This window comes from Pogona vitticeps, chromosome 12 (assembly GCF_051106095.1).
Source record: "Pogona vitticeps strain Pit_001003342236 chromosome 12, PviZW2.1, whole genome shotgun sequence".
NCBI lineage: Eukaryota > Metazoa > Chordata > Lepidosauria > Squamata > Agamidae > Pogona > Pogona vitticeps.
The window spans coordinates 942,765-970,208 of NC_135794.1; the positions used below are offsets into that span (position 1 = coordinate 942,765).

The 27,444-nt window shown below is 44.7% G+C and overlaps 2 protein-coding genes across 11 annotated transcripts in view; one reads left to right on the forward strand and one right to left on the reverse strand.

Moving 5' to 3' along the window:
- Nucleotides 1-27,444, reverse strand: part of MYO1E (myosin IE) — a 60,809-nt gene that overhangs the window by 4,873 nt on the left and 28,492 nt on the right. The window contains exons 5-23 of the mRNA XM_072981744.2: nucleotides 25,422-25,509; nucleotides 23,451-23,540; nucleotides 21,328-21,459; nucleotides 19,922-20,056; nucleotides 18,170-18,302; nucleotides 17,471-17,667; nucleotides 17,271-17,351; nucleotides 16,191-16,277; nucleotides 15,224-15,310; nucleotides 14,634-14,801; nucleotides 13,821-13,906; nucleotides 12,630-12,711; nucleotides 11,631-11,737; nucleotides 8,201-8,299; nucleotides 6,457-6,601; nucleotides 3,931-4,045; nucleotides 2,836-3,005; nucleotides 2,380-2,525; nucleotides 2,115-2,261 (exon numbers count right to left, since the gene is read on the reverse strand). Coding sequence (XP_072837845.2) covers nucleotides 2,115-2,261; nucleotides 2,380-2,525; nucleotides 2,836-3,005; nucleotides 3,931-4,045; nucleotides 6,457-6,601; nucleotides 8,201-8,299; nucleotides 11,631-11,737; nucleotides 12,630-12,711; nucleotides 13,821-13,906; nucleotides 14,634-14,801; nucleotides 15,224-15,310; nucleotides 16,191-16,277; nucleotides 17,271-17,351; nucleotides 17,471-17,667; nucleotides 18,170-18,302; nucleotides 19,922-20,056; nucleotides 21,328-21,459; nucleotides 23,451-23,540; nucleotides 25,422-25,509 — 2,295 coding nt within the window. The remainder of the gene's footprint in view (nucleotides 1-2,114; nucleotides 2,262-2,379; nucleotides 2,526-2,835; nucleotides 3,006-3,930; nucleotides 4,046-6,456; nucleotides 6,602-8,200; nucleotides 8,300-11,630; nucleotides 11,738-12,629; nucleotides 12,712-13,820; nucleotides 13,907-14,633; nucleotides 14,802-15,223; nucleotides 15,311-16,190; nucleotides 16,278-17,270; nucleotides 17,352-17,470; nucleotides 17,668-18,169; nucleotides 18,303-19,921; nucleotides 20,057-21,327; nucleotides 21,460-23,450; nucleotides 23,541-25,421; nucleotides 25,510-27,444) is intronic.
- FAM81A (family with sequence similarity 81 member A) overlaps nucleotides 8,299-27,444 on the forward strand; it is a 74,510-nt gene continuing 55,364 nt past the window's right edge. For 9 of the 10 annotated variants that reach the window (XM_072981753.2, XM_072981763.2, XM_072981754.2 and 6 more), the window contains exons 1-2: nucleotides 8,299-9,048; nucleotides 13,884-13,969. The gene's annotated coding sequence lies outside the window, so the exon portion shown is untranslated. Of the gene's footprint in view, nucleotides 9,049-13,883; nucleotides 13,970-23,539; nucleotides 24,674-27,444 lie in introns of those variants that run through there. The other variant, XM_072981761.2, reaches the window with a different exon arrangement.

Here is a 27,444-nt window from a genome sequence, read left to right on the forward strand (position 1 = left end):
AACGCTGGAATCCTCCCTGAAGACCTACGCCCACCCCACCCATGTAGGAATGTCTGCATAACTACCCAATTTTTCTTCATTTGGGGAGTTCTCATTGTCTTTAATTTTTGCAAGCCTTTTCCATTTTTTCACAATTCCCCGATCATGACAGTTTGTCTAGGCATTGAACACTATCTCATATATTTGGCCTGGATAAACACTTTTCACCCCCATGTGTGTGTATATGAATCCGTTTATCTGTGCTAGGATGTCCTTGGTCCCTCCTAATGACTGTTTGTTGCACAATCTTTGTTAAGCTCCTCATCAGTCTGTGTGCCTTCTGCATTAGTTTACTCCCACATTGTCCATCTCTGCCCCACCTCAGATTATGTATGCCTGTCTGCCTGCTCAATACCACCTCATGCATCTGATGGGAGTGGCCAGTCATCCATAAGTTATGCTACATAAGGCTTGCTGGTCCTTGAGAATATGAGGAATAGGCTCTCTTTGTTTTGCCTTTTGGGAGGAGCCCCCCCCCCCCCCGCAAAAAAAATTCCTAGGGATGGGGAAGCAACATTTAGAAGAGACACCAACTCCTGCGGGCAAATTCTAGTCCCCTGCTGAAATAAACAGGCATGGCAGGAGAGTACAGACTGTCCTCTAAGGTGGGCTCCCCAGGCATGGCCTTGTGCCTTTTGGGCTGTACTTTGCCAAAGCCCACTTGGTGATGTGTTTGTTACAGGAAACCAGATGCTGAGTCAGCAAACCTGACTAGGGTGTAAAAAAACAGTGAGATTGGGAAGGTCAAGTTAAAATCATTTGTGCCTCATCTCTCCCCTCCTGACAAGATTGTTAATTAAGCTCCCCCTGCTTTACTCTGTGTATTTAAGAACTCTTAGGAAATGACACCAGCAAAACACACTCCTTGGAGCAGCTGGGAGGTAGCTTGTCCCACAAAAAACAAACATTCCAGGATGATGGATTTTGCTTCGTCAGTGTATTTCCTCTCCTTAGAGAGCAGGGGTGATGGTTTGCTTATTTCATGTAAAATACCCACCCACCCCTATACTTTCTTGTAACTTTAGCCATGGAAAATTTCACCCCTTGCTGTACTTTGGACAAATACAGTAAGTGTAGTCAAGCTTTGAGGAGTTTGATTCCCTCTGTGATCCATAAGGTCTCTTCTAGCTCGGGCATTCTAAGAAGAGGAGGAGCCATCTAGAGATGAGGACCCAATTCACATCTGACAGTGAGCATGTTTGGTTCCTCTGAGGTAGCTACAGGAGAATGTGCTGTTGCATCTTTGTTCCCAGCAGTGTAGGCTGCTCCTATCTGAGGTGACCCCTTAACAAAGATTCTCTAATTCTGTGAGATTTCTCACTCCCAACAAAACCAAAACAAAGAGTGCTTTTTTTTTCTTGGGAAGGACTGGGCAATCCAGTTAAATTGCCTTTCCCCAAAACACTTGAGAAAGGAACTACACAAAGCAAACACAGGAGACTGGCTGATGGTTTGAAAAGAGGCAGGCAGGCAAGCCATTCCCATGTTTGTAAGACTTAGAAGAACTCCGGGCAACAAAGCAGCTGTGGGAAATTGTTTTCCACCGTGCAGGCTGCCAAGCAGAGTGAAGGGAGGGGCTGGGAAGGCTAGTCCAGTTAAGGAACCCTGATGTTGTTGTACCCATCAGGCCCAGCAAAAGGGTGAGGGATGATGTGAATAGCAGTTTACTACCATCCACGCCATCACTTCCTCATCCTTCTCAGACCCCCTCTGCCCTTGGTAGGTTCGACAGGATTAGCAACCCTCCAGATTTCCTCTACAGGAACAGTTCCCCGTATCTTCCATTGTGAGATGGATCGCATGGACTAAAGCTCAAGAATCAACGCTTGCAAAAGTTACTTTTTACAAAATCCCATGTGGCCATGCCAGATGAAGAATTTAGGGGTTGTAAGGATGCACAGCATCCGCTCGGTCTCCTGGGGTGGTCTGATTCCCCTCCCCCCAGGCATTTCTGTCACCCCAAAGACACTGCCATCCAAGGTCACCACTAAGGTCACTTGGGTTGAGCCAGCTCCAGTAGACTCAGGAGGCAGATGGAGAGAAGGAAACTGACCATTCTGTAGCCCATCACTCACGTATTGCTAAATTTCAGAGGCAGCCTTCTTTGCATTTTCTCCTCATAGCGCTTGGACAGAAGGCTCAGAAACTCTGTTTTGAAGACTGATTCAAGAAGGCTGTCATATTCTTGCTCGTGTAAGACGAAGAAGTCATCTTGCATCGTGCTGAGGAAACAAGGGCCACGAGACGTTCAAAGCATGCCTCCTCTTCCTTCCCTTTCCATTGAACAGAATTTTAAATTCAACTCTGGGTGTATTTATACAGAAAAGAGTTGGCACTGACCTTAAAGAAACAGAAAGGATTCTCTCCACCTCAATGCGTCGCTTGAGCACCTCCTTCACTTGGCCCTTCTCTGGCCCCTGTTTCACCTTTTCACGCCCAATCAGGTACATGCACTTTGGTGACAGGATGAGGTCTCGTTTGATGCCCTAAAATATGAATGGATTTGAGGATATCTGTGTTCGTGCTTCCAACAGTTACTGTATTACAAACACCCCAAACAACTCTTCACAGCTGCACGACTTCTGGTTAGAAAGAAGATAGAGACAGACACCTCAGTGTGACAGGATCTGACTCCAGAAAAATGGCCCAAGGCATTTCAGTGCTAAGAACTGGGGTTTTCAAGATGGAACATGTGTTTTGATCCAGTGGGAGGTTTGACAGCACAATCCTCACTGAAATGGCCAAGACCTGGGCAAAAAACATTATTAATCATTTTCAATATTGCTTTCATTCTACCTTAAATCTTCTGTCATATTTGATGACTGTGTCTGCAAAATCAATCTTTTCTCGTTTGCCTAAAAACTGCCGCAACTCCGGGCGGTCCTCCATGCCAATATAGTCTCCGACAAAGTTCCTGTTGATGCTGTTCCGCCTTCTTTCCTTTTTGTTCAGCAGCAGATCAGAGGCTTTAAGAGGGAGGGAGAAAAGAGTTTTACTCACTCACCTTGGTCACAAGGGGAAAACGTCTTATTATTTTAGATGAAAAACAGAACAAAGTACACTGCTTTGAATATTGTAATCAAAATTCAATATAGTAAAAATCTTGAACATTTTTCAACAATGAGCAGTATTTGAAGTAAGCAAAATGAGACACAATCTGGCTTTGTCTTTCATATTTGGGATGAGCAGCTGAGTTAAGAGAAGTGCTGTATGTAAATCAATGACTGAGCACCTACTTTGCCTGCAGGTAGCAGGTTCAATCCAGAGAGACCTCATGTATTTGAAAAAGAAACCCAAGTGGCAGGTTGCCCCAGGTCCTGGGGATCTGCTGCCAATCCGAACAAGGCAGTCATAAAGTGGATGGACTAATAATCTCACTAACGTGACATCTTTAGATTGCAATGCCCTGAATCCCACTACAGCTGAACGAAGTAACTTTTCTAAGCTCTGAGAGGCCGCTTCCTCTGTTTCAGGGAGGAGAACAGATGTGATGTGCGATGAGCACCCTGTTAAAGGAACTAGGTCAATGGATTGAAGTCTGCAGATGTCATGATGGTGTCTGTGTTTTGCTGCTGGTCAGAGCAAGGATACTCTGGATTCCCATTATTCGCCACCATGGGCTACGCGGGCTAAGGCAGACAGGAGCTGTAGATCCACTGCCTATGGAGAGCAGCGTGTGCCCATCATCAGCCATAAGGGGCACCTCTCTGGGGTGTGTGACACAGAGACTGACATTCACCAGAGAGGGAGTTTTTAAGTGGAAGTTGGGGTTAAAAAGGTAGAATTTCACATGTATCGACAACCCCTTTTGTCCCACTATTGCCTTCAGCCCTCAGAAAACCATCTAGTCCAGTATGGTGGTGGCAAAGTTTGTTAGCTATCCCAGTATACCTTCTTCTCTCATTTGTACATATTTCTTCCTGGCCACATACTTCCGCCACGCCTTCTGGATTGTCCGCGCATAACCATCGTATTTACGTTCCCTCATCTCTTCCAGCAGAAATAACTGCAAGACAAGGAAAAGCCCTATCTGAGTAAGTTAGAGAGACACGAAACAGCCATCAAAGCAACGCTCTTGGCTGCCTCTTGGCTTTGACTTAAGGAAAGTTATCCATTGAGCTCAACAAACAGCATCTCCTCATGAACACCACTCCATCCACAAAGGAGGAATTGACAGTAGTAGGGGGCTTTTGACCTAAAGGAAGACAATCTGCCCAAAGCCCATGGGAAGCCACAGGACCTGGGTGTGTAACAGCAGTCATTTCCCATAGAAGCCAACAGGATGTTCAACCCCAAAGATGTTCTGGGTGGCTGCATCCCAGTTTTGGTGTCGTCTTCTGCTGGAGGTTCAAAGGAAATCCCAAAAAGAATCACTGCCTGGAGGAGATGCATGAAGAACTCAGAGATGAGGCAAGGAGTGGCCCTGCATCAGGTGGGGGAGTCCTGCACCCCAGGAAGAGCGGAAGGCAAACATTCTGACTTGTCTGTTTCATCAGGGCTTGCACAAGACCACTTCCCAGAGATCCACTCTCTGAAGTCAACTATGATCACCTGGATTTTCTGCTTAAGGCACTGAAACGCCTCGGGCCAGATCCACTCTTTTAAAGCAGCTATTCCAGCAAAGATTTAGGAAATATGGAATGAGACAGAAAGTCCCTGAGGCCATTGCAGAGATCTACCTTCTTTCAAAGAAAGTCTGTCTTTAATCAGCTTACAGCAGATAAGAGGAGGATATTTTTGGAAACAAAAAGCAGCTCCATCTGAAAATCCAAAGGGGGTCTGGGTTCTTTCACCAGCTTCACATCTGCTTCCAAACAAAAGACGAGAACAAGAAGGCAGCATACACAGCTGCCCAGGGGGGATCGGCAACATCTGTTCATCATTTGGATCCCTGGACTTGTGGCACAGAGTTTCCAACGCTGTCGTTTGCATACAGCAAAAGACTGGCAAGGATGAAAGTGAGGCCTCTTGTAAGTTGTCCTGTAGGGCACCCATTTTTCCATCCTCCCACAAGTCCTTCCCAGAAGCCTCCACCCTTCTAGCTTCCCTGACTCTTGCTGAAACAACAATGTGGATCTTGCCAAACTCTCAGGCAACTTGCTGCTCTGTCACCCGCTTGAAAGACGTACAGTTCACTGATGCTCCAGATTGGTCACTCCTTTCACAGGACTTCACACAGGAAACCAGGAAGCTATTTTCTACTGATTCAGACCCTGCCAGTGCCTTCCAATGCCACAACCTTCCATCCACCCCCTGACCTGACAAAATAGTTGACCAACTCAGGTTTATCAGCCAAGGGCAAACGACCAGCAGTACTGGTGCTTAATGTGGAAAATTCAGAGGATGCCCTCTGCCCCTTCCCACTGACCAATGCTGACCATAATCCTCCTGTAATGCAAGTCCTACAGAAACAAAAAGGAGCTACAAGAGGCCTCACAGAAGGAGGACACCCCTGTGCATTTGCTCCACATCAGAAACATCCACCTCCTTGAGTTTCTTGATGTGCTGTCATATAGATGTGAATGGATTAGTTTTCAGCCTGTTGGAGCCAGCTGTCACCCTCTGAAACAATTAGCAAATTCTCCCCCATAACATTTATTTTTGAAAAACTGGGAGAGAGAATTGGCAGAACAAACTGCTCACATCCCCATTACTTCACTTGTTTCACTCGCAGCAGTTCTACTAATTGCAATACAACAACTATCAAAGCACAGCACCCCGTCTGCTAAAATTAAGATTCATGCCAGATACGCTTCCTGTGCCCAGAAAAACCCAACGTTCCTTCAAGCACACACACAAAAATCCTAATGACTTGCTGGAAAAATTGTGAAAGGCAAAATATAGAAAAGTTGTTTTGTATTTAAAAAGTGGCTGTTCTGTGTTCCTTGCTGTTCTTTCTTGCAGCACACATTCAAGTTGACCCAGCCAGGTAATATAACATGATACTCAAGGTGGAGGCACACCTAACACCAGTCTTCAATGTTTTCCCATATAACTGGTGTAGCACGAAGGTTAAGAAGATGAGCTAGTAGCTGGCCATTCCTGATTCAACTCTTGATTCACTGGGCAGGGTCTCTAGACATGAGGAAATTACAACCTGACAGCCTGTCAGAGGATCTTATGGTGCTGACAGAGACAATGTCCACGGAGCAGTTAGGAAAAGCATGGCCATATCCCAAAATAGGGACCTGAAGGAAACAGGATGGCTGGGCAAAGCCAGCAAGGGAGAGTTCAAAGATCTGAACTTAGGATCAAAGGCAATTTCCACCTGGCAGGTCGTGAAAATTGATAGGTAACTTGCCACCGCTTTCCCAAGCACAAAGTCTCGGACCAAGGAAGTTGGCTCGCTGGTTCCAAAACAGCCATGGAACTCAACCACATCTGTTTGAAAAACCAGGATTCCGCCCCCATACTTACAGACTCTGGTGCTTTGATGAAGATTTTTGTTTTCCCAAGCTGGTATTGGTCAGGGTCCATGTTGACCGAATGGAGTAGGTGGAGAACACCTTGTTTTTCATCTCCTTTCCAAGAGGGCCAGGTTGCTTTGGTCAGGATGGCATACCTTTAAGGACAAGAGAACAATGCCATGCTCTGAAGCTTTCTAATCCTTATCTCACTGGATCTGGAGATCTTGCTCTCTGGTCCACCACTGAACACTCGGGCAGAGGGTACCAAGAGCAATGGGGTCTTTCCAGTGGTGGCACTGCCACTTTGGAATAACCTCCTGGAGGAATCCTGACAGATACCTTTTCAACTCAATGTTAGAAAGCCGCTGATACTTGTGCTAAAATCAGAACCTTCAACTGACCATAGTCGTTACTGTGTTGGTCTTTTTAAATGATATTTTAGTGCTTCTGTTTTAGGGTCACAAAAGCATATCCAGAATGTATTCTCGAAGAATGATCACAATTATTAAAATGGGAATTATCCTATTCTGTCACAGCAGCAACCAACTTGTACTTCAGGCAAAGAAGGGGGAAAAAGTAGCCCACGGTTACCATCCTGCTTTGCAGAAATTGGGGGGAGTGGTTTCCCTGATCTCCACCCCCCCACACACATATTACAACAGTTCTCAGTGAAAAGAGATTACACAGGAAAGCAAAACTGGCATCATGTCATCTCAAAAGTATGAATGGACAAGCAAAAGCGGCATTGTCACACCCTAAATTAAGCTCAGATAAACAGGCCAAAGAGCTTGAACAACAAAATGACAGGATTGGCTCATGGTGCCATACTTCCTGGGGGGCTGCAACTTGCTGATTCTGGCATGGGATGGATTTACCACTTCCTCTCCCCCCCCCCCCAGCTGCCTGAACCTTCCTCATCAAACCACATCACCCTCTGTCATTCCTTAGTCACACAGAGAACAGAATACATCTACTCCAAACTGAACAATGAAAGAAAGCAAAACAGAAGCAAAACCAAGCTGTCCGTCGGAGCTTTTGCTGCAGCTTCAGCACTAAACTGATTTAATTGCTCCAAAATTTTCCAGTCAGACTTAAAAGAAGCATTCTGTCCCATGTGTGGGTGTAAGAGAGAGAAAGAAACCATGCTTTATTTGCATTCGAACACTGCTTTTTGTCCTTAACGTGAAGTTAAATTAATCAATTAATTCATCAACAAATCCAGCACAATCAATGTGAACTGAGGGAAGCTTGTAACTGAGGAAGACATATACTGGTCAGTGCCTTTGTCATCACCAGTATGTTTTCAACCACTGCCCAGGTGGTTTTCACAAGAATTTTTGATTTTTGTTTATTTGTGAGATGAAGGATGGGCTGTATGCCACTTTAACGTCTATATGCCACTTTAACATTAATCATTATTACATGGCAGAAAACTCTTGACACACAACAGTAGAAAAGAGATGGCTGCCCAACAAGATGATGCCGATAACTGTAAATCAATCTGGAAAGTAAGACGTGCATTGCGAAAGGTGTCTTCTTCAAATTTTTGGTTTGCCTTCACTTTGTAAGAACACCATTTTCAAAAGGGGGGTGTAAATAAGAACACAGATTTATTTAATATACCTGGGCGATAAGCTGTGGGAGAGGTATTGAAAGGAAAAAGAAACCGGGACATCTTTGGAGATCTCATCATGCTCCTTTCTCGAGCCTCATCCCCATTAAGAAAAGAAAACAACTGCACAGAAATACCGTACCTCTCTAGGAATTTCCGAAACACTCGCCTATAAGCATAACCTGCTCGCCGAACTCGAATATTTTCTTTGAGCCCAAGATACTCCACTTGGTGTTTTACCCTGAAGAAGAGGAGGAGGAGGAGTTAGAAAGGTCTGCCTAGCAGAATGGGTTCAAGTTTCCAATATTTGAAAATCTGAGAGGGCCATGCCATTGTCTGTCCAAATCTGTAAAAAACTTGACGGCTATTTTTCACCATTTCCAATACAGCATATACTCAGCTTGATTAGATCTCCACAGCAAGTCAAAGTGTGTTTTTCTCCTCGTATGGTGCCTTTTCTCAACCTGGTACCATCTTCTAGATGCATTTAATGGGCAACTACCATCATCCCCAGCCAGCATGATCATTGGGATGATGGTAGTTGCCATCAAATGTATTGGGAAGGCTTCAGGTTGTGGAAGGGTGAAGCCATCGGAGCCTGTTACAACATGAAAAGAGGGTGATTTAAAAAGAAGCAAACATTTTTCTCTTGGAAAGGCCATAATTCTTCCCATTAACCTAATTCCCAGACACAGACCTTAAAGGAATTGGTTCTTAGTGTGATTTAAAAAAAAAAAAAACAAGTCTCTTCCCAGACAGAAAGAAAAATACATTAAAACATTCTGTGTAGTTTCACAGGGACTGGCACTGGCAAAGCAGTAAGAAAAAAAAAAGGCGTAACACTGTTCCCCACCATTGCATTATTCCAGATGTGTGAGAAGGAGGGAATCCATAAACAGGAAAATATGATGGTTGGCTCTTTTCACACCACCAGAAGGCTTTGGAGAGGGAGCCAAATTTCCTATTTCAAGTCTCTGAACCTACAGAAAGGTAACCGATTGGGCTTTTTTGTTTTGTTTTGTTTTGTTTTCCTGAATGTCTTGCAAAGGGATTTGCTGTGGGAGGGAGGAGAGTGAATGGCTGATTATTGCCGGTGGCTGCATGGCATTCAGAACCAGGAGGTTCTGGGTTCTCTCTCTCTCTCTCTCTCTCTCTCTCTCACACACACACACACACACACACACACACACACTGAGCGTTAGAGAGCCATTCTGCTCCCCTCCCTTGTTTGTTTTAATTCATTATTTATTTAAAATATTTTTACTCTGCCTTTCTCCTTAAAAAGAATCCATGGTGGCTCACATCCTTGAAAAACAATTTTTAAAGCTGAAAACAATGAGGACACCATGGTTTACATCATTAAAAGGCAATATTTAAAGCTAGGAACAATGAGTATAAACCAGTTCCCTTCTTGCAGTGCACAAGGGCAGAAAGAATGTCGTGGTTGAGAGAGAAAGATCCCAGACTGAGGAGGTTCCCCAACGAGTTCCATATGAGGCAAAAACAAAAGATTTTTTTTAAAAAAGATGAAAGCAGTGTGGCATCCTAAAAGACTATTCTATTTTAATGTAAGTTTTCATGGACCTTCTTAAGCCACCTTATCAGGCATATGAGGCAGAAAACCGGGATTAAGATGGTAAAACCTTCACGCTGCACTCTTAAGAGCCATTGGTGTCTGATTACTGAAGATGGAGTTCCAGTTGCGTAGATAAATTCTCCCAGTCACAATACTTTAGTCCCACAAAGGGGAAATTAATAAAAAAATAATTATAGAACTACAAGGTGCTATGCAAAAAAATTGAAAAAAGGAGGCAATACACTTGGCAGAAGAGGGGTTTGGATCTGCTATATAATTTAGGCCTGACAAAATCTTCACAAAACTATCCCTGCCCGCCCCTCTTGACACTTGATCCTAGCATAAACTCAAAATGCTTTCTATATTTTCATCTATTTTTGTTACATTTCTTGCAACAACGCTTTAAAAGGAATTATGTTTCAAAAAGAAGATAACAACTGTAGCGCAGGGAGGTATAAATAAAAGAAATATGTAACAAGTAACAGGAAAGGATTAATTTCCAAATGTAACTTTCCAAGCTGTATTAAACAAGGCTGTGTGGCATTTCCCTTTGGGGGCTGCTGTTGTGGCCCAGCAGGTAGCCTAGATCTGCATGTGATTCTTTGCTTATTTATGAAGCCTTTCATCTAACATCATGTGCCACAGCTAGGACTTTTTGGCCAACTTCATCATGGAATCAAGCAGACTAGTGAGGAAACAGCCAATGTTTTATGGAGGTCACCTCTTCCCAAGGGGCTCTGGCTGGATTTTAGTGTGAGGAATCCAGTAAGAAGAAGCCTCACACGACTCTTTGAGGCTTTATGGTGTGGCAGCTCCACTTTACCTGAGAGCAGCACCCAATACTAGGTATGTCAGAGGTGGGTGGGGGTGTCCCCTGATTGCATGGTGCAAACACAGACCACAGAGTGCAATTTCCACTTCTAGAACCCTTAATTTCTGCAGTGTGGTCTGTTTCACGACAGCTTCCATGTACCACCAACAAGAAAAACAAATGGGTCCTTGATCGAATCAAGTCCAAACTCACCCAGAAGCCAAAAATAAATAAATAAATAAAATAAAATAAAATAAATAAATAAATAAGAAGCTACTGTATTTTGGGCACTTTGTGAGAAGACTCACTATAAAAAAAGTTGCATAGTGCTGGGAAAAGTTGAAGGCAGTTAGAGAAGAAGACCATGCTGAGGTGGATTGACTTCGTAAAGGAAGCTGGCAAGACATGGCGAGAGCTGTTAATGAGAAGACCTTTGGGAAATCACCGTAAGTCAGAGCAACTTCACTCCACATAACAACAAATGTTTCACTGATCCTTCAGCAAGAGTCGAGCAGTTAAAGCTTCAGAGTCCTGTAAGCATGCAGAGGCCCATCTTACAAAGGATGCAAAAGGAAAGTGACTGGAAAGGGGCCTTGTTGCTCTGGACAGGTGTCTGCAAAGGCTGTTCCTCTTCTGGGTTTCCTGCCTTCAACAGGGTGTCGCACAGGACAAGCCTGCAAGGCCCCCTCCAGCTCTATGACAAAGTGGCCCTCCTCTGCCTCTTTCCACGACAATGAACCTGCATCAGAGGTAGGAGAGACGGTCCATCTCTCAACCTCCACACTGCTGGGAAGAGTTACTTTGGACTACAGCCCCCAGGATTCCCTAGCCAGCACGCTCACAGCACTGACAAGAAGATGGCAAAAACCTTGGAAAGCGGCCAGGAGAAGGGCACAAGACATGTGACTGCCAGAAGTAATTCTAGAACATGACTCACTGCGTCAGTAATGTTGTTGGTTTTTTTTTTTTTTTTTTTTTTTTGCATCCACTTGTTCACATGGCTTCTGAAGCGTATCTTCATTAGACCCTCATTACATAAAGAGGGTGTTAACTCTTAACCAGGTACCTGTGCTGCTAATCCTTCTGGCTGGGGGACTCTGGGATTTCAGAAAGAGCATCTTAAACCGCACTGCTCTCTTCATGCCCACCTAGCCCACCCTTCCCACAGCCCCCTGTGGTGGGTACCTGCTTTCTTCCCAGTCACGGGGCTTTTTCGTTTCGTTGGGCTTGATGCAGCGGATGTAGTGAGGAGTGCATTTCATCAGAGTGCCCACGAGGTCGTTGGCTTGCTTCTGTAAAAAAGTAAAAGGAACCATCAGCCGGCTGCTCCTAATGCACCACTTCCTAACAGGCAACAAATGTGCCCCTTTTAAAGAATTAGACGGTAATTTTGCTCCATCAGAGAGAGAGAGAGAGGCGATCTCAGGAGGATCTGTTCAGCTTATAACCGCTAATGCATAGTGAGCAACACTTGGTTGACCCTGACCCTGTGGAGAGAAAAGAAGGCTTTCAGATGGATGGCGACCTACAGCAGGCTGTCCTGAAAGCTTTGGATGAATTCCAACGTTGCCGTTGCATCAGAGGCCTGGCAGAAGAAGCTGTAGGTGAGCCCTGCACTCTGGATTTCCCCAGAGGAGTGTCCTAGCCAGCTCTGGGGAGGAGATGTGACCTCCCTGAGGGGAGAAGCAACACTTTTGTATTTCACATGAGCCCTGCCCAAGCTTTCTCCAGTAAACCTGAGAAAGAAGGTACATGTCAATAGCACAACAGCCGTGTGAGCTACGCCAGGCTGAGATGGTAGGACTGGTCAAAATGTGAGTTTCACAGTTTAGTGGAGGCTTGAAACAGGACCTTCAGCATCCCAGTCCAAGCCTCTAAGCAGGAGTGGGCAAACAGCAGTCCCCTGGATCTTTCTGGACATCAAATCCCATCATCCAGCAGTTGCCCCTCTCTGCTCCAATCACTGCATTGCATGTGACACATGAGGCACCATAATACTGATAATACCTGCCCAGCAGGAAATTTAGTAAAATCCTCCCTCCTGTTTTTAAATGGGACTTGAGAAGTGACAGAAGGGATCTCAGATATTCTTGTGGTCATGTCTCCGTAGCATCCCCATCACTGTCAAGTGACAAAAGTCCTGGACTGACCTATATATTTTTTTAAAAAAAACCCTAAATGTACCTTGATTTTGCTTCCAGCAGTCGTAGGTCGGCCTTTCTTGTCAGGCTGGAGGCTCTCCGGAAATAGTGCCTTTATAAAAGGCCTAGGAGGAAAAGGAAGCAGGGAGAAGAGGATTCAAGAGAAAGTGGCAGGAGAGAGAAAAAACAGGTCAACGCAAAGTCATAATACGAAAGGCAGGTCTGGGAAGAAGGGAAGGACAGAGAGCAAGCACATTGAGCCCGTGGAGCCATGCCCCTTGGCAGCAGAGGCCTCACTTCCTCTCCACTGGCTAGCCTATACAGACATCTGACCTGTGTAGTCAATGGGGAAAGAAACTCATCTCAGCCTGCAGACTGTGACTCCACAGCTGTGCAGTGAAGAAGTGAGGAGACCCGCTCTAATGAATTGGGGAACACGCCACAAGCTCCTCCTTCGGCTTCAGCCTGAATTTCCCTTTGAGGAGCAGTGTGGAGTTCCAGCAGAAGCAGTAACTGTATGGAACGGGATTTTTCTTCTTTGAGACCTTCGCTTGCTGTGTACATCCCACTTTCCAACACAGAAGTGACAGCACAGCTCTAAGCGCTGGGCAGCAGCTTCACAGGCACCCTCCCCTTTCGCCCTCCCACACACAGCTCTCCCACCTTCCCTTATTTTTCCTGTGCATGTTTTCACCTTCTTTGTCCAGTTCAGAATGCAGCTGGTGGGATGCAGCTGTCCTCTTTCCAGCACATGCCCACCTGATCTAGAGCTTCTTCCCTTGTCACCTCTGACCTGCAGACTCCCTTCTAGAAACATCAGTTGCATCTCAAATATCTGCCCCACATCTTTCATAATGAGAACAGAAATATGGAAGGCATCCAGCTTTTCTAAAGACTTTATGGTTCTGCTTTAGGGCCCTTTTAAGAACTCCCATGTCACTCAAGTCTGTCTTTCTGTCCAGTTACTAGCTAGCCCCTGGTTTATTGTTTCCCTATCTATCTACTCCTCCCTCCCTCTTCTGGTTTAAGCAGTACAGTATTTCTGTTTTTCAACCAAAGCCTTTTTTGTCTAATTGCTTTCTTCACACTGGCTTTGTTAACTGCACTAGTGTCCTCCTGCTCTGCGGGAAAATTCAGGGTGACCTTCACCAGCCCCCTCCCCCAACAAAACATTCTGGAGAGATCTGACTCACAAGGCACACACTACAATTGCAAGGAAACAACTCTCACATACCGATCGCTACTTTGCATGAGTTCAATCAGATCCATAAAAAGAACATCTCGGTTCCTTTCACAGAAGCCATCCATGTCGTAGGACACCTGTGAGACGGAAGGAAGAATCAGGCCTGTTTCTTTGGCAAGGAAGACATATTCTTTGGCAAGGTAGGAAAAATGGGCCTTCTATTAATCCTAGGGCACAGTTTGCTTCAGGGTCATAATCCATAGAAACTAAGGAGTTGATACTCTGTCAACCCTTCAAACCAGCCCATGAGGTTTGTTTTGGAAAAGCAGTTTGAGATAGGGAAAGAGAGAGAGCAGGGAACCACCAGGGAGAGCCTGAGTTTCTATTTTGTCTCCCTTTAGAGCTGGGGTGGGGGGCCTCCCCTCTGCCTCTTGATTATCAATCAGATTCTTGGTTACTCCACAGGGGGCCCGTCCCCATTCCTCCCATGGTATCATCATTTGGTGGTTTACCAGCTTTATTACCCATTAAAAAATATGTCCATGCCTTTTCTAAAATATGCTGGCATCTAGGGGATCCCAGACATTTTGTTTTTCGTCCTACCCACTCTTGGAAGGCATCCTACCCCCAAGCATTTCATCAAAAGGGCTGAATACAGATCCCCACCATCTGCTTGAAACAAATGTCAGCTTCTGATATGGACACAGACAAACGTTTGAAGTGGGTTGACATAGGAGAGGTTCCTGCACCAGGCAGCAGTGGACTTCCATACCCACACTCTAGTCTTCAACAATACACACTCTCCAAGTCAAGCCTAAGCTGGCCTGAAATAGAATTGGCTTTCCTTTGGATTTTGAAAAGTACCTTTCCAGCATAATGGTGGATGATGAAGCCCTGGTTCCAGCTGTTGAAGTGTTCATGTGTCCCGATCTGCATCTGGAGCTTCTGCAGCAGGGTCTGGTCAGCTCCCTCGCCCACAGCGTGCATGGTGGCACAGACGTCATCTAGAATGCTCATGATGCCCGGTGGGTTCTGGCATCAAGAGAGTTACAGATACAGAATGTGAAAGGGGAGGTGTGCATAGTGAAATCTAACAGGTTACAAAGCAGCCGTCCCAGACCTGGGGCATCTAGTCCTGATGGATGGGGCCACAATTCCCATCAGCCTTTGGAGTTTAGTTATTACAAGTGATTGCTACTTTTTGTATGTGGCTCTGTTTCCATGTGCCATGGGGCCACCCCTGTTGTCCACCGGGAGCTCTCCAGCTCGAAGGTGCTGAACAGGTGAGGAGGGATCCCCGCTCAATAACTCAGCATTTGCGTCGCATGGAGGACATCCCTGGTTCAACCCCTGGAAGCATCTCCCTTTAAAAATAACAATAATAATAATGCATAAAAACCATCAGGTAATAAACCAAGGAAAAGATGTCTATCTAGAAGCCTTCCCACACCTACCACTTTGTTTTCTATGAGATCGCAAACAATCTTATTGTTGAAGTAATCAATGGGAGTCCAACGAATTCCTTCTTGTACGTATTCTTCCTGCAAGAGAGAAAGATGGGCTCAGAGAAAAGACATGTGGAGACTTCGGCACATGTTCTTCAGAGCAGAGTTCTTCAACATGCCCAGAGGGAGCTCAAACAGCAAGAATCGTTTAGAGCCTTTTGACATCAGGGCTCGAGAACTGCGGATGAGAGCAGAGGTGAGGGTTTGGATTGTGCCAGGTCTGTCCAAAGCACTTGCAGGGCATTTGGTGTAAAGATAGGACAGCTCTGCACACTCACTGCCTTCAGTGCATCAGAAGAATAGAAATGAAATAAATGCGTAAATAAATACTTGCAGGGCACCCACTATTCGTGTGCTGTCAGTATGTGAGGCCCGTCACTCCCATGTCATATTCAGGGAGCGACATGATCCCAAATGCAGGCTCTTCAGAATGGCACATGTTGGGAGAAAATGGTAAAAACCTTTGCCTTTCCTTTCAAAGAGACCAGCAAGGAGGAAATGGAGAAAGCAGACGTTCTTCCAGCTTTAACTGGAGGGCCTCATCCAACACAAACCCAAGGCCAGCCGCAGTTTTTCCATCTGTGACTGCGAGTCAGCATTGCTGGGGTAGTCATATGACGGGATGATTATTCTGGGGCCTGAGACTCACTCTTGGGTCATCACATTCACCGGGGTGGGGTGGGGGAGAGAATGTGCCTGCAGCAATGCCTATGTTTACTTCCAACGCTGGGCTGCTGAAACCCACAGGAAGTTTCTCCTCAATCTTGCTGTGCAAGGCAAATTTCCCAGTAAAGACATTGGAGCAGGCACTGCTCAAGAGATATCCCACCCTCAGCCAGAAAAGTTCCCAGCAGTGAGGCTGGCGCTTCTGTGGACTTGTACTATCTGCTTGTTCCCAGCATTTATTCATTCATACCTGCTCTGCCTTCAGAGTCAATTCAATAAAGATCTGTTGTAACTTCTCGTTGACAAAATTGATGCAAAACTGTTCAAACCCATTTTTCTGGAAGAAGAAGAAGAAGAAGAAAGGAGGGGCCCATTAAAACCTTAGCTTTGAGGCATCCTCAGCTACACCCCTTGTATGAAATTAGGCGAACCTTGTATCCTTTCGCTTCAGAACCTTGTATCCTTTTGCTTCATATTTTTGGTGGCCTATATTCACACAGCATTCCTCACCAAACACGGCAGTAACTTACATTCTACAAAACTCTTTCCAGGACTGGGTTTTCATTAAGGGAGTGCTAGCCACAATGCAGTCATGTTTGGTCAAATGCCCAGAAAACCATTCTCTTTGTTCTTAATATACCTTATGCTTCCTTTTCACACAGATCCATTTACACCCTGAATTTTGCACTGCCTTATATGAACTGTCTGGCCTTAAATTAATGTTTTGTTTCCATTTACATGCAGCAACAAATAGGACCCAGTGGCACTCTTGAGTCCTAGGCTACTTTAATTTCAGAAAGGCCGGGAGTATATATATTTCAAAAATAATTGATAAAAAAATAAGATACGCTTCTCCCAACAGTCTCGCTCCATTTCTGCTGACACCTCTTCATACTAGTCCTGCATGACCAACAGCCTAATTCTGTGCATGCTTACTACAGGATAAATCCCATTGTGCTCAATAGTTTCAGATAACTTTATCGTTTCTGACCAAAGGCCTTTACAATATACAATAAAAAGGAACATTTCCAATGTGATCTATTAACCGCCTACAAGTAGGGAAAAAGGTAAAGGAGCAAAGTAGTATCTTTAGTTTCTTTCTCAAGTTCTGCAGAGAAAGAGTGCAATGGGCGGATGGGGGAGCAAGTTCTGGAAGTGAGGGCCCCAGCTGACTGAAAAGGCTCTGCTCTTGGTACAGAAGATGAGGCTACTCTCAAACAGTGACCAGAGAATAGCTGAACAGTTGGTTAGATTCACATGCAACACCCCTTCTCCAAAAGAAGTGACCTTACCCCCCAAGACATTTCGTAGTAAATGCTTACAATTGTACCTGAAATATTTCAAAGCCATAGATGTCCAGGACACCAATATTATATTCTTCATTATCTTTTTCCATAGCCTTGTTAATTGACTAATAAAAGAAAAAAGGCGAGGAACAGAGTTGCATAAGGAATAGGAATATAACTTTATCATAAATTAGACATAGAAAAGACACATCCGCAACAAACCCCAGCTGGACGTGCCACTTACATCCACCAAGAAATCAAAGACTCTGGCATGAAGCGCTTTGGCCAAGGCATCCCTTGTGTAACATGCTTGTTCCACATTGAGGGTCACGTTGATGGACTCTGATTTCCCTCCCCACTTGCTGTCCATCTGCCGGCTGGTCAGCTTCTCTTTAAGGCGGCCCTGGTTGATTCCCAGGAGGAAGGCTGGAAACGCCAAGACTGCCAGGACACAAAAGCGGAAATTGCAGCATAGATAGATGGTTTTTGCCGTATGCAAAGAAGCAATCCTCAAAGCTGTAGCAGAACACACCAGTCAAGGTACCACTCTAAAAGTATGCCTAGAGGGAGATGATTGGATGACCTCAAGGGTGTGCATACACCTCTTGCAATGAGACGGGACTCCCACATACAAACACAGCTATTCCAGAATGAAGCTCGCACATCCAGTACAAAAGAACAGAATTCCCTGTACCCAACAGTTCTGACACCTTGGGCTATTTTCCCCACAGCTTGGAAAAGTTCCTTGAAGGGCCTACAACTCCAGTGCCCCAGCTAGCACAGCTGTTGGCCATCCTGTGAGGAAGACTGTGGGAGCTTTTCTCTGCAGAGGCAAATTTCCCAAGCTTTATTCCCCCTCCCCCCAATGCCATCTACTGCCTGCCACAGCCTAGCACATTCAGGGCCCAGCTGATTGTCTGGTCATCCGGAAGGGGCTACCTACACTCCTCGCTCTCCACGGCGGCATAGTTGCCAGCTTCTTTGAAGCTGATGTTGCCCAAGTGCAGCACCCCAGCCACAATCTGCAGGACCAGCGCCTGTTCCTCTGAAAAGATGCCGATCACGTTCATGGCGTGCTGCAAGAGTTAAGGTTGGAAGTAAGATGTAAAAGATAAATTATGAAACAACCATGTGAATGAATGCCATTTGAGAAATATGAGATGTGACTTTGTTATACTATCAGTACAGAAGAAAAAGGCTATGCACAATATATGACTTGTAAACTTATTTCCAAGCTCTGATTTTAAACTTCAAAATGCAGTTTAAGATCCTGGCTTGTTCCAAAGCTTGTAAAAATGAATCCCCATTTTGAAGGATATAGGAAATTATGGCTAATTAGCAGATTCCTGATTTAATCACACCTCATGTAATGGATCTCTATGAGTAAGCCAAAAGCTCGTACATATCTCAGTTTTATTCCAACGCAGCCATTGTGCAGAACATTTTCAGAGGCTCAGCAGGGCTATATAAAAACTTACATTAAAACATGAGGTTGTAGAATTGGAACCATCAAACTTCTAAAATATAGACCCAGCTTTTCCAGCCATCCTATTTGTCCTCCACCAGCTCTATTTTTAGACAACAGCATTAAAGGTTACCAAGACAAAAATCAGGTACTAACCCAATGTTTTGCTTCTTGGGAATAAGCAGGATTGCAAAACAGACTGGAAACAGCACAGCCCTGACTGTCAGGAGCCAATTACACTTTGTGCATACTTTTAATAACAGTTTCTTAAGCTAATGAAATTAAAGCGTTATAACCTTGCAGTTTACCTCAACATCTTTACAATCAACATCCAGAATGACGGAAGAAGAGTACATCATTTTGAGACTGAGAAATGGAGCTAAATCCAGCTAGTACTTACCCTTCTGAAAGGAAAAAAAAATCTCCCCCCCCCCCAATACAAGGTGTGTGTGTATCTACAACCACATTATGGGACATGGACCCTAACAGCTCCCCCTCATCCTTGTTCTTAAACCCTTGCCTTCTCTTGCCACAAAACTCTAATTCAAACAAAAAGACCTTACAGAGTGAAAAAGAACATTTCCAGATGTCTTTGTTTTTCACACTTAAAAAGCACCATAAGCGAAGCGGAGAAGGTATAAATCTCAAGACCTCTGCGGGGCAAGAAAACCTGTTGAACGTTTATGCTCTCCAGCTGTTCCCTCTCAAGCAGCAAGGTGAGGCAGAGGTGTTTAAGCATCGGAGAAAGAGAACAAGCAGTCTGTTTTCAAAAACATATTCCTTCTATCCAAATATTTTTTAAAAAAATTACGAGCCAGAAGAGGGGGAAAAAAAACAACTGCCCTCTGTTCTATTTGGTTTGATGCTTGCGGGCCTTATTAAAGGCCCCACACAGATAGGAGCTGCCAGTCCAAGCTCAGATCAGGAGCCAGCCTGGAAAGGGTCTCTGACACCAGAGGCAAGGGGTTCCTTGATTCTCTACAACGCTTAAGAACTCCAGTGCAAAATCCTTGGGCTCTGCCCACCACATGCCAACCTCTGGAGATCAGCCAGTCTGATAGCCACAAGTGTGGAGAATGTGCACAAAAGGGCTTTTATTCTTTTATTTATTTATTTATTCCATTTATACCCCGCCTATCTAGTCATTGCGACCACTCTAGGCGGCTTATAGCATCACCTTAATTAGTTATAAGTAAAACTGGAAAGGCTGAGCTTTATTCAAGGAATTACCAGAGTTTCCTGGAAATCTATTTTGTCATTAATGTCCTCCACTTTGTAGGACCCTGAGAGACTCAGGTAGTAATAGTAGTCCATGCTAGTGAGGCCAAGGGTGGATTTTTGCTCGCTGGAGGCACCTTCAATCATCTGTGGAACAAGAAAAAGAAACATGACAGTTAACTGGCTTGAATCTGCTGGGTTAATGCAGTTTGCACATTTTGGAACCAGGGGATAGAGAGGTAAAATTTTCTTTTAAAGGAAAGCTCAGTTCAATCGTCCCGGTAAAATCATGATAGCAAAAGAAGGTGGGAGAAGGGTGAAAGATGATGACACTTTGGAAACTAACAAATGTCTGAAGGAGTTAATTTTGAATCCTAAAAGCTTATGCTGAAATGAGGCTGTTAAGTCTTTAAAGTGCTATAATATTTTGCTCTTTCGAAATAGGCTCAAATCAGTGGCTCCCATCCGAAATTTAAAACTGTAAAGATACTTTTCATCCAAGAAGTACTAGAGAAATTGTGGGGGATGATATAGGGCAGGACATGTGCCACACAACCACCAGAAATAAGTCAGGGAACAAATATCCCACAGCCCGGCTTGGAGATTTTGGATGACACCTCCTGGGTTGCTCATGTAAGAGGTTCACATTTCAAAGCACTTCAGAGGGTTTTAGGCACAGAACTGAGAAGGTCCCCCGGGGGTCTCCTGCTGGTCAAAGTGTACACAATCGAGCCAGACAGTCCAGCATCCTGACATTAAACTAATGTCACTGGTCAGGTGTACTGGCTTGCAAGCTATGGACATTGGCCATCGTGGCTGGAGATTACAGGGGAGGTAGTCCAGTATGTCTGGAAGGTGACAGGTTTGGGAAGGATGGAAGACTTGCAAAGATGGGGAGGGGGTTGGTTGCCTAAAGCCAGGTCACCTATTCTGTGTACACTCTGCGCCCCCAGCAGCACTTCCATTTGAAAGGGACCTTGAAGGAAGCGGAAAGCTGTGAAAGGCCCTTCTCTGCTTAAGATCCCAAACACTGGATTAGACAGGCTGAAGACAAAAGCCAGTTTGAGGCATCTTCCCACGTCTACCTAGTTAAAGACTAGTCTGAAGGAGAAGCCAGGTTCAGTTCCTTAATACCCACCCAGTCAGGAAGGTGGGTAGAATCAGGGTTTGGAACAATTTCTTTTTAAAACTACAACTTCCAGGATCCTCAACAGCTATGCTGGCAAAGAGCTTCCAAAAGATTCAGAAAGGAAGGAAGAACAACTCTTTCTCATTTCACTGCAAGAGAAGAAATTTCTTGTGGGTTGTGCTACTTAATTCTGATGAGAAACCAGCAGTTTTCAGAAAATCAGCAAAATCATTTTTTGGTTGGTTGGTTTTGAAAGAAGCCCTTTGAAAAGCTTCAGAAAGTACCTAACCTGGTAAAAAATGTGGAAGCTTCTCTCTCCAGGATTCCTCATGACCACCCGAGATTTTTCCAGCAAGAAGTTGGATATCTTGCCTCCATCTGGCTCCCCACCTGGACTGAACTGGATTTCAAAGTATTTCCCCTGCAACAAAGAATGAATGTGGATTGCTGAAAAGGGATTAAGTCAATATTAGCCTTGAGGCTAAATTCTGCCCAGTGGCTCCAGGCATTTGGTCCACAGCATTGCCAGGAGAAAGCTGGGTAGAATAAAACCTTCCATGCAAAGAAGAACCTGGGGAGTTTTTTTTTTTTTAATTGTTTAGTCAAGGCACTGTTACTGTGTTCTGGCTGGTCATAGTGTGTATAGAGGTCAGTCTGCTGGGTGCTGTTATCCCAGAATTTCAGATTTACTGAGGTTTTGGGTGGTTGGGTTTTTTGTTTTGTTTTTTGCCTCTTTCCTTCTTAAGGCCTTGGATTTAGTGTTTGTGTTGGCATGTGACTTCAAGGGCTCAAATATCAAATAGGCAAATAGGTTGGTGAATAAAGCCAAAATGCCGGAGCAACCCTTGCATATTATGCCAAACCTGATGCCCTCAAGATGTGTTCAACTATACATTTAAGTCTCTGGGACTCTCTGACTTGCAGTTTGGAATTTTAAAAGTGATGGGCGAAAGAACACACTGAAAGCAAACCAACAGAGGCAGGAGAGAAACAAGTTTATCTAACTGCCTGCACTCACTGTTTTTCAAAATTCCCAAAACCTCTTGGAAAAAGGGCTTCAGAAAGGCAAACCCACAGCTTGAAACGGTTTCCATTTCTGGACTGTGGTTCCAAGAACCTCCCGTCCTCTGGTCCTGTGCCAGGTTTCCAAGCTCCGAACAGACGGATAGAAAGTTTGCACACTCTGCTTCCCTTTGACAAGACAGAATGCCCTGATGCTGACAGAGCACTTCAAACTAAGAAGCGCAGGTGCTCTGAGAAATGGGGCTTCTCTCCTGGCTTGGTCTGCAGCCCAACACATCTATAAGGCAACTGGCTGAGGTTGCCTGCTACATGCACTCATCCTCCTCTTCCACTATGGTCCTGAACAGAAAGGATGAAAGCACCAGCGGAAAGGAAGAGTATGGAAGTGGAATTGATTTGACCAGAGTGCATGTTTTAAGAAAACAATGCTTGGCTTCTCTGTTCCCCCAAGGAAGGATGTTTCCAAAGGCACTGGGCCATGAAACCTTCACTTTTTTGCATGGCTCTGAAAAACTTTCATTTCTTTTCTCCCTACTGTTATCTCTAGTGTTTGAAATACTCCAGTACTTCTTTCATCAGGGACAATAATGAAACTGAGGTTGGGTAATGATGATACGTATACACATACCACAGGCAGCAATGACCCAGTGGCCAGAATGCTATTCATTAGCTATGCCAGTTTATGTGCAATGGTGTAAGAGCAGCCAGGGTGATTTGCTGTTAGGTATCCAGTTGCTATTTGTATTCCTCCCGCTGCGCACCAACTCATGCAATTGATGCACAACAAGCAGTGGCTTGTAAACTAGTGGCTGCGTACTGCTCCTGTCTCTCTCACACACTCTCTGTTTAAAAAAAACATTTGGAGAAAAAAGTGCTATTATCTCTCTTGCCACCAGCTGTCCTAACCCAAAGAGGGAATACCTTCACAAGCCAAAGCAAATTCACAAACTTTGGAACCTTTCCCCTTTCACTCACACAGACTCTGCCTCCATCTTTCTTTCGCTTGCTTGCTCTCTCTGATACACACCCCATTTTGCCCACATTACTGTGGAATGCAGAAAAGGCGATGCCATACTGTTCTCTGCACACTCGTCTATTGCCAAGTTCAACATGTACTGATGGGAGAGTGATTCTTATTTTATGTCTTGATTTATGTACAAATCTATAGTTTTTTAAAAAAATTAATCTGTAGGTTTTTTTAAAAAGTGAAAGATGGGAGGAATTCCCTTGCTGCCTCTCCCAAAGTTTTTTAAACATGTCCCCAGTAGTTCCTCTTTTGGCATTCCAACCTTCCATCATGAGGAAATAACTTCCTCTGCTACCCTAAAAATACCCTTTGCTTTTCCATACTGCTGTGCTTTTTGTGAATTACTCAAGAGAAGTGCTCACAAATCTGCTGGAATTGTTGTTCCGAACGGTCTTGGCATTTCCGAAAGCCTCCAAAAGAGGATTGGACTGCAGAATGATGTCCTTCACATGCTGGAACACAAAATCAAAAGTGGATTGACTGAATGCAGGACCAAGACTTTGAATGAAATTAAGATTCCTTAATCTTCCAAAAGGTTTGTGCATCAATGGTGCTGAGATAGTTAGACCTTCAGGTTTGCTCAGGAAGAATTCTTGTGATCTTCAAGGAAAGCATGGCCACCCTGGAAAGTTGCAGAAATTACTCCCTGGGATGTTTTGACAAGCAGAAGCTCACCTGTCCTAACTGTTAGGGAATCCTGTTCAAGTTTTGGATGGGATGGGGTGTGGAAGGGGAGAAGAAAGACATCAGATCACATGATCTCAGCTGTGGAGTAGTGCTCCCAACTGTGGTCCACAAACAGGACCAGATGCAGGAGAAACTAAAGAAGAAAGCCAGCATCTCCACCGACATGATGCTAAGGATTTAAAGTTCTGACATCAGGCGTATGAAACATTGGCCCTCCTGAGATCCCAATCTGCTCTGCTGGAGATTCCTTAGGACATGCTCTCCATAACACCATCCTCTGATTGCTTCCCAGCTTTTGTATGGAGGTAACTTAATGCCATTCCTTGAGATTACCTACTGACAAAGCTTTAAGTGAAAATATGCTCACATGTGGACTCCATCCTTTTGCCTCTGCTGCCCACCCTCACTCTCACCACCGGAATGGAACCCCCGAGAACTTCTCTGGGAAAAGATTCCTCCCTTTGGCAGAAGGAGGTTTTCCACGCTTGCCTGACATTTTCCCTTCCTTGCTGACAACACCCAGGGATACTTCCCGAAAAAAGGTTAGAGCTACCTCATATTTCCCTCCTTAAATACACATTTACTTTGTAAGGGGAAAAAATGGAAGCAGCAGAACACACAGGAACGGCATACACCGGTGACAAGGATGCCCAGACACTGGCTAAAATTCCAAGAGTGAAACTTAAAAACTATAAAATATGAGACTCATCAGGAAACATGCCACAGATGAGACTTTAGTGGGCTGACACTGGAAATAGGAGCAAGTGGGTGCTCCGGCCATTGTGCCCTACCTGTGGGCTTTCAACAGACTCTGGGAAACAGAATGTGTGAATCCAGTGACCCTGTCATCAGAACCAGCTCTAGAGATCTCAAGACCAGCAACCCAACACTCTTCCAGGTACCTTCTTTTTTGTTCTTATGTTTTAAATGAAAGTTTTAAAATATTTATCTTCCAGTGTTGCCAAAGGACACCTGGTCTGCCTTGAATGGGTGTAGAGAGACCCTCAGGAAAGGGCAGGAGGCTAGTGAATCCTCTCCCCTCTTCTGCAGAATCCCTCCCTCCCTTTTCCTTCCCCAGTAATAAAAGGGTCATCATATCCCTTTTATTACCTGCTTTCTGGCAACCATTCAGTTTGAGTTTAGCTTCTACAAAAAAGGAAGAGAAGTCCTACCCCCAAAATAGCTAAAAAGGCTATTTATAGGATGTGATTAAACCCATTCCAGAACCAACATGGAGCACATTTCCGTCTCAGTGGCTCAATTCTTTGGCTACCGGCAGATGGTTATCATTGTCTCCCATGGTAAAAACAGGAAGGACACAATCATCATGAGTACAGTAAAGCAAATAAATGAAAGGGAGCAAGCAAAGCAGCTGGCCAGCAGCAGGAAGCTGCTGCTGGCTGGTCTATTGCCTAGAATAGCCCATCTACCCATCAGCTGATGAGCTCATCAACACTCCTTGCTCAAACCCCCAAGCTAGCTCATTGCCTTAACCTTGCCACCCTTGCAAATAATTTACATAGAGTATACGTGCACAGGTGTCCCAAAGGTGAACACACTGAAATTTAACAGGCAGAGGTTCAATACTTCTCCTACACGGCAATTTCTATCCAGGTACTATCCCTTCCAAGTCAGCAGCTTCTCACCTGTACTTTCGGGCCTCCTCCTGATATTTTGGAGATGTAACTCATGATGTACTTGGCTCCCACAGTCTTTCCAGCACCGCTTTCACCACTAGGAAACAATTAAAAGGATATTATCTCAAATCATCCAGTCAAGGCAGGAGGCCAAAACTGTGGTTCAGTATTGCTGTGGTTTAGTATTACTGATTCAAGCAACTTCAGTCTTGGGCTCCTGCACTGCCTCTGTCCCTTGCACTGGGGGATTAGAAATCTGTATTCTCTAAGGCTTTCACAGCCGGGATCTGATGGTTGCTGTGGGTTTTTCGGGCTCTTTGGCCATGTTCTGAAGGTTGAACAACCTTCAGAACACGGCCAAAGAGCCCGAAAAACCCACAGCAACTATAGATTAGAAATCTCTTTGCACCAAAATTTCTAACTTGCCATTTCCAACAGACTCAGCAATGTTTGTGTCTTGACCATAATCCTGGATGGAAAGCCACTGCTCAAACTGAGTTATAGTTTGTGGGCAAACCACAGTTTCCCAGGCTTGGATATAACGACAAACCTTGGTTTGCCAGGAACCAGGAAGGGGGGTTTTCTAATTTGTCTTCAAGATTATAGAAGGAAGCATGCAAATCATAAGCTGCTCTTAATATCACTGAAGCTCAGAAAAGTTCCTTTTGAGGGAGGTTAAATGTCCCAGAACCCCTCAGCCACAATGTCCAGTGATTACAAAGACTGCCTACTGTCTGTCTTCTCCATCATCATTAGGCCAAAGCACTTGAAATATAACACTGTATGTTTTTCCCAGTGACACTGATTTATGAACTCAGATCCATGTCTATGTTATTCTTTGTTTTAAAATGGCTGGATGGATGCAGGCAGATAAAATTTCCAGGCACAAGGAGAGCAGCCAGTATGAGCGTGAAGGCCCAAAGCTGCTCATAATGCCACCAGAGCTTGTGAAAGTAACCTTTTGGATTATACCTCCTTGAATCGACCATGCCAGCATGGCCTACCTGTAATTTAGAAGAGGCAATTATCAACGTTCCCTCTTTTTTTTCTGGGGGGGCTGGGCGGGGGTCCCACACCAGGCGCACAGGGTTCCAGCCGCAATCCAAAGCAAATGGGCGGGCAACACTGGTTCGGCTGCATCCTCCCAATGCAGTGCTGCGCAGTTGTGCGGCATAGACGGCACATTGGCAATTCTCCCAGCATTGCCTAAGCCATGGTTCAAATATTACATTTGGACAGTCCACCTGCGTGCTTTAGATCTACACACACGTTTTTCATCCAGATTATATTGATCAGGAGTCTGACAAGTTTATTCGTGATAAGAGATATAATGCCAAGCAGAACAACAATACAAGGTTTATGCACTCCAAGAACCAGATGCAAGGCCTGTTCTTTCTCTCCTGACCCTTCCAGGGCCCTGTTGAAAGACCAGCCCAATCTTTCCAGGGGGCCGTGGTCATTCAGGAAAAGGACTCTTGCAGAGTGGTTGCCCACTGGTTCCTCCCTCTTCTATTGCTTTTCCAATATGCCTGAACCAAAATGCACTCTCCTTTCTAATTCCATCCCTCTTTAGGGATCTCCCATGGAAAAACATGCATCTTAAGTTTCAAGAACAAAGAAGGTATAAATGATTATGTATCCTACAACCCTTTCAGAGAATTCTATTTTGATGACTATCGTAAATGTTACCAACTCTCATCTGCAATGTCTGTTGAAGGTTTTTTAAAACTAATATAGAAAAGAGCAAGCGGAGCAAATTTCTAACCTTCTAGCACCTTCTCTTAGACTCCCTGGGGGGGGGGGGACACACACTAACTTATCCCATAGGCCTGTTGAAAATGCAAACACCCTTAGATGCAACAGAAAATGCAAACACCCTTAGATGCAACACTGAGAGTAGCTTAGCATTACACGGATAAGCCTTACACACACAACATAACACAGTGGGCTACTGGGTCTAAACCAGGAACTGCATTTCATTCCAGCAATGGTTTATCTGAATAGGTGCCAATCCACAGCCGCCACACAAGAG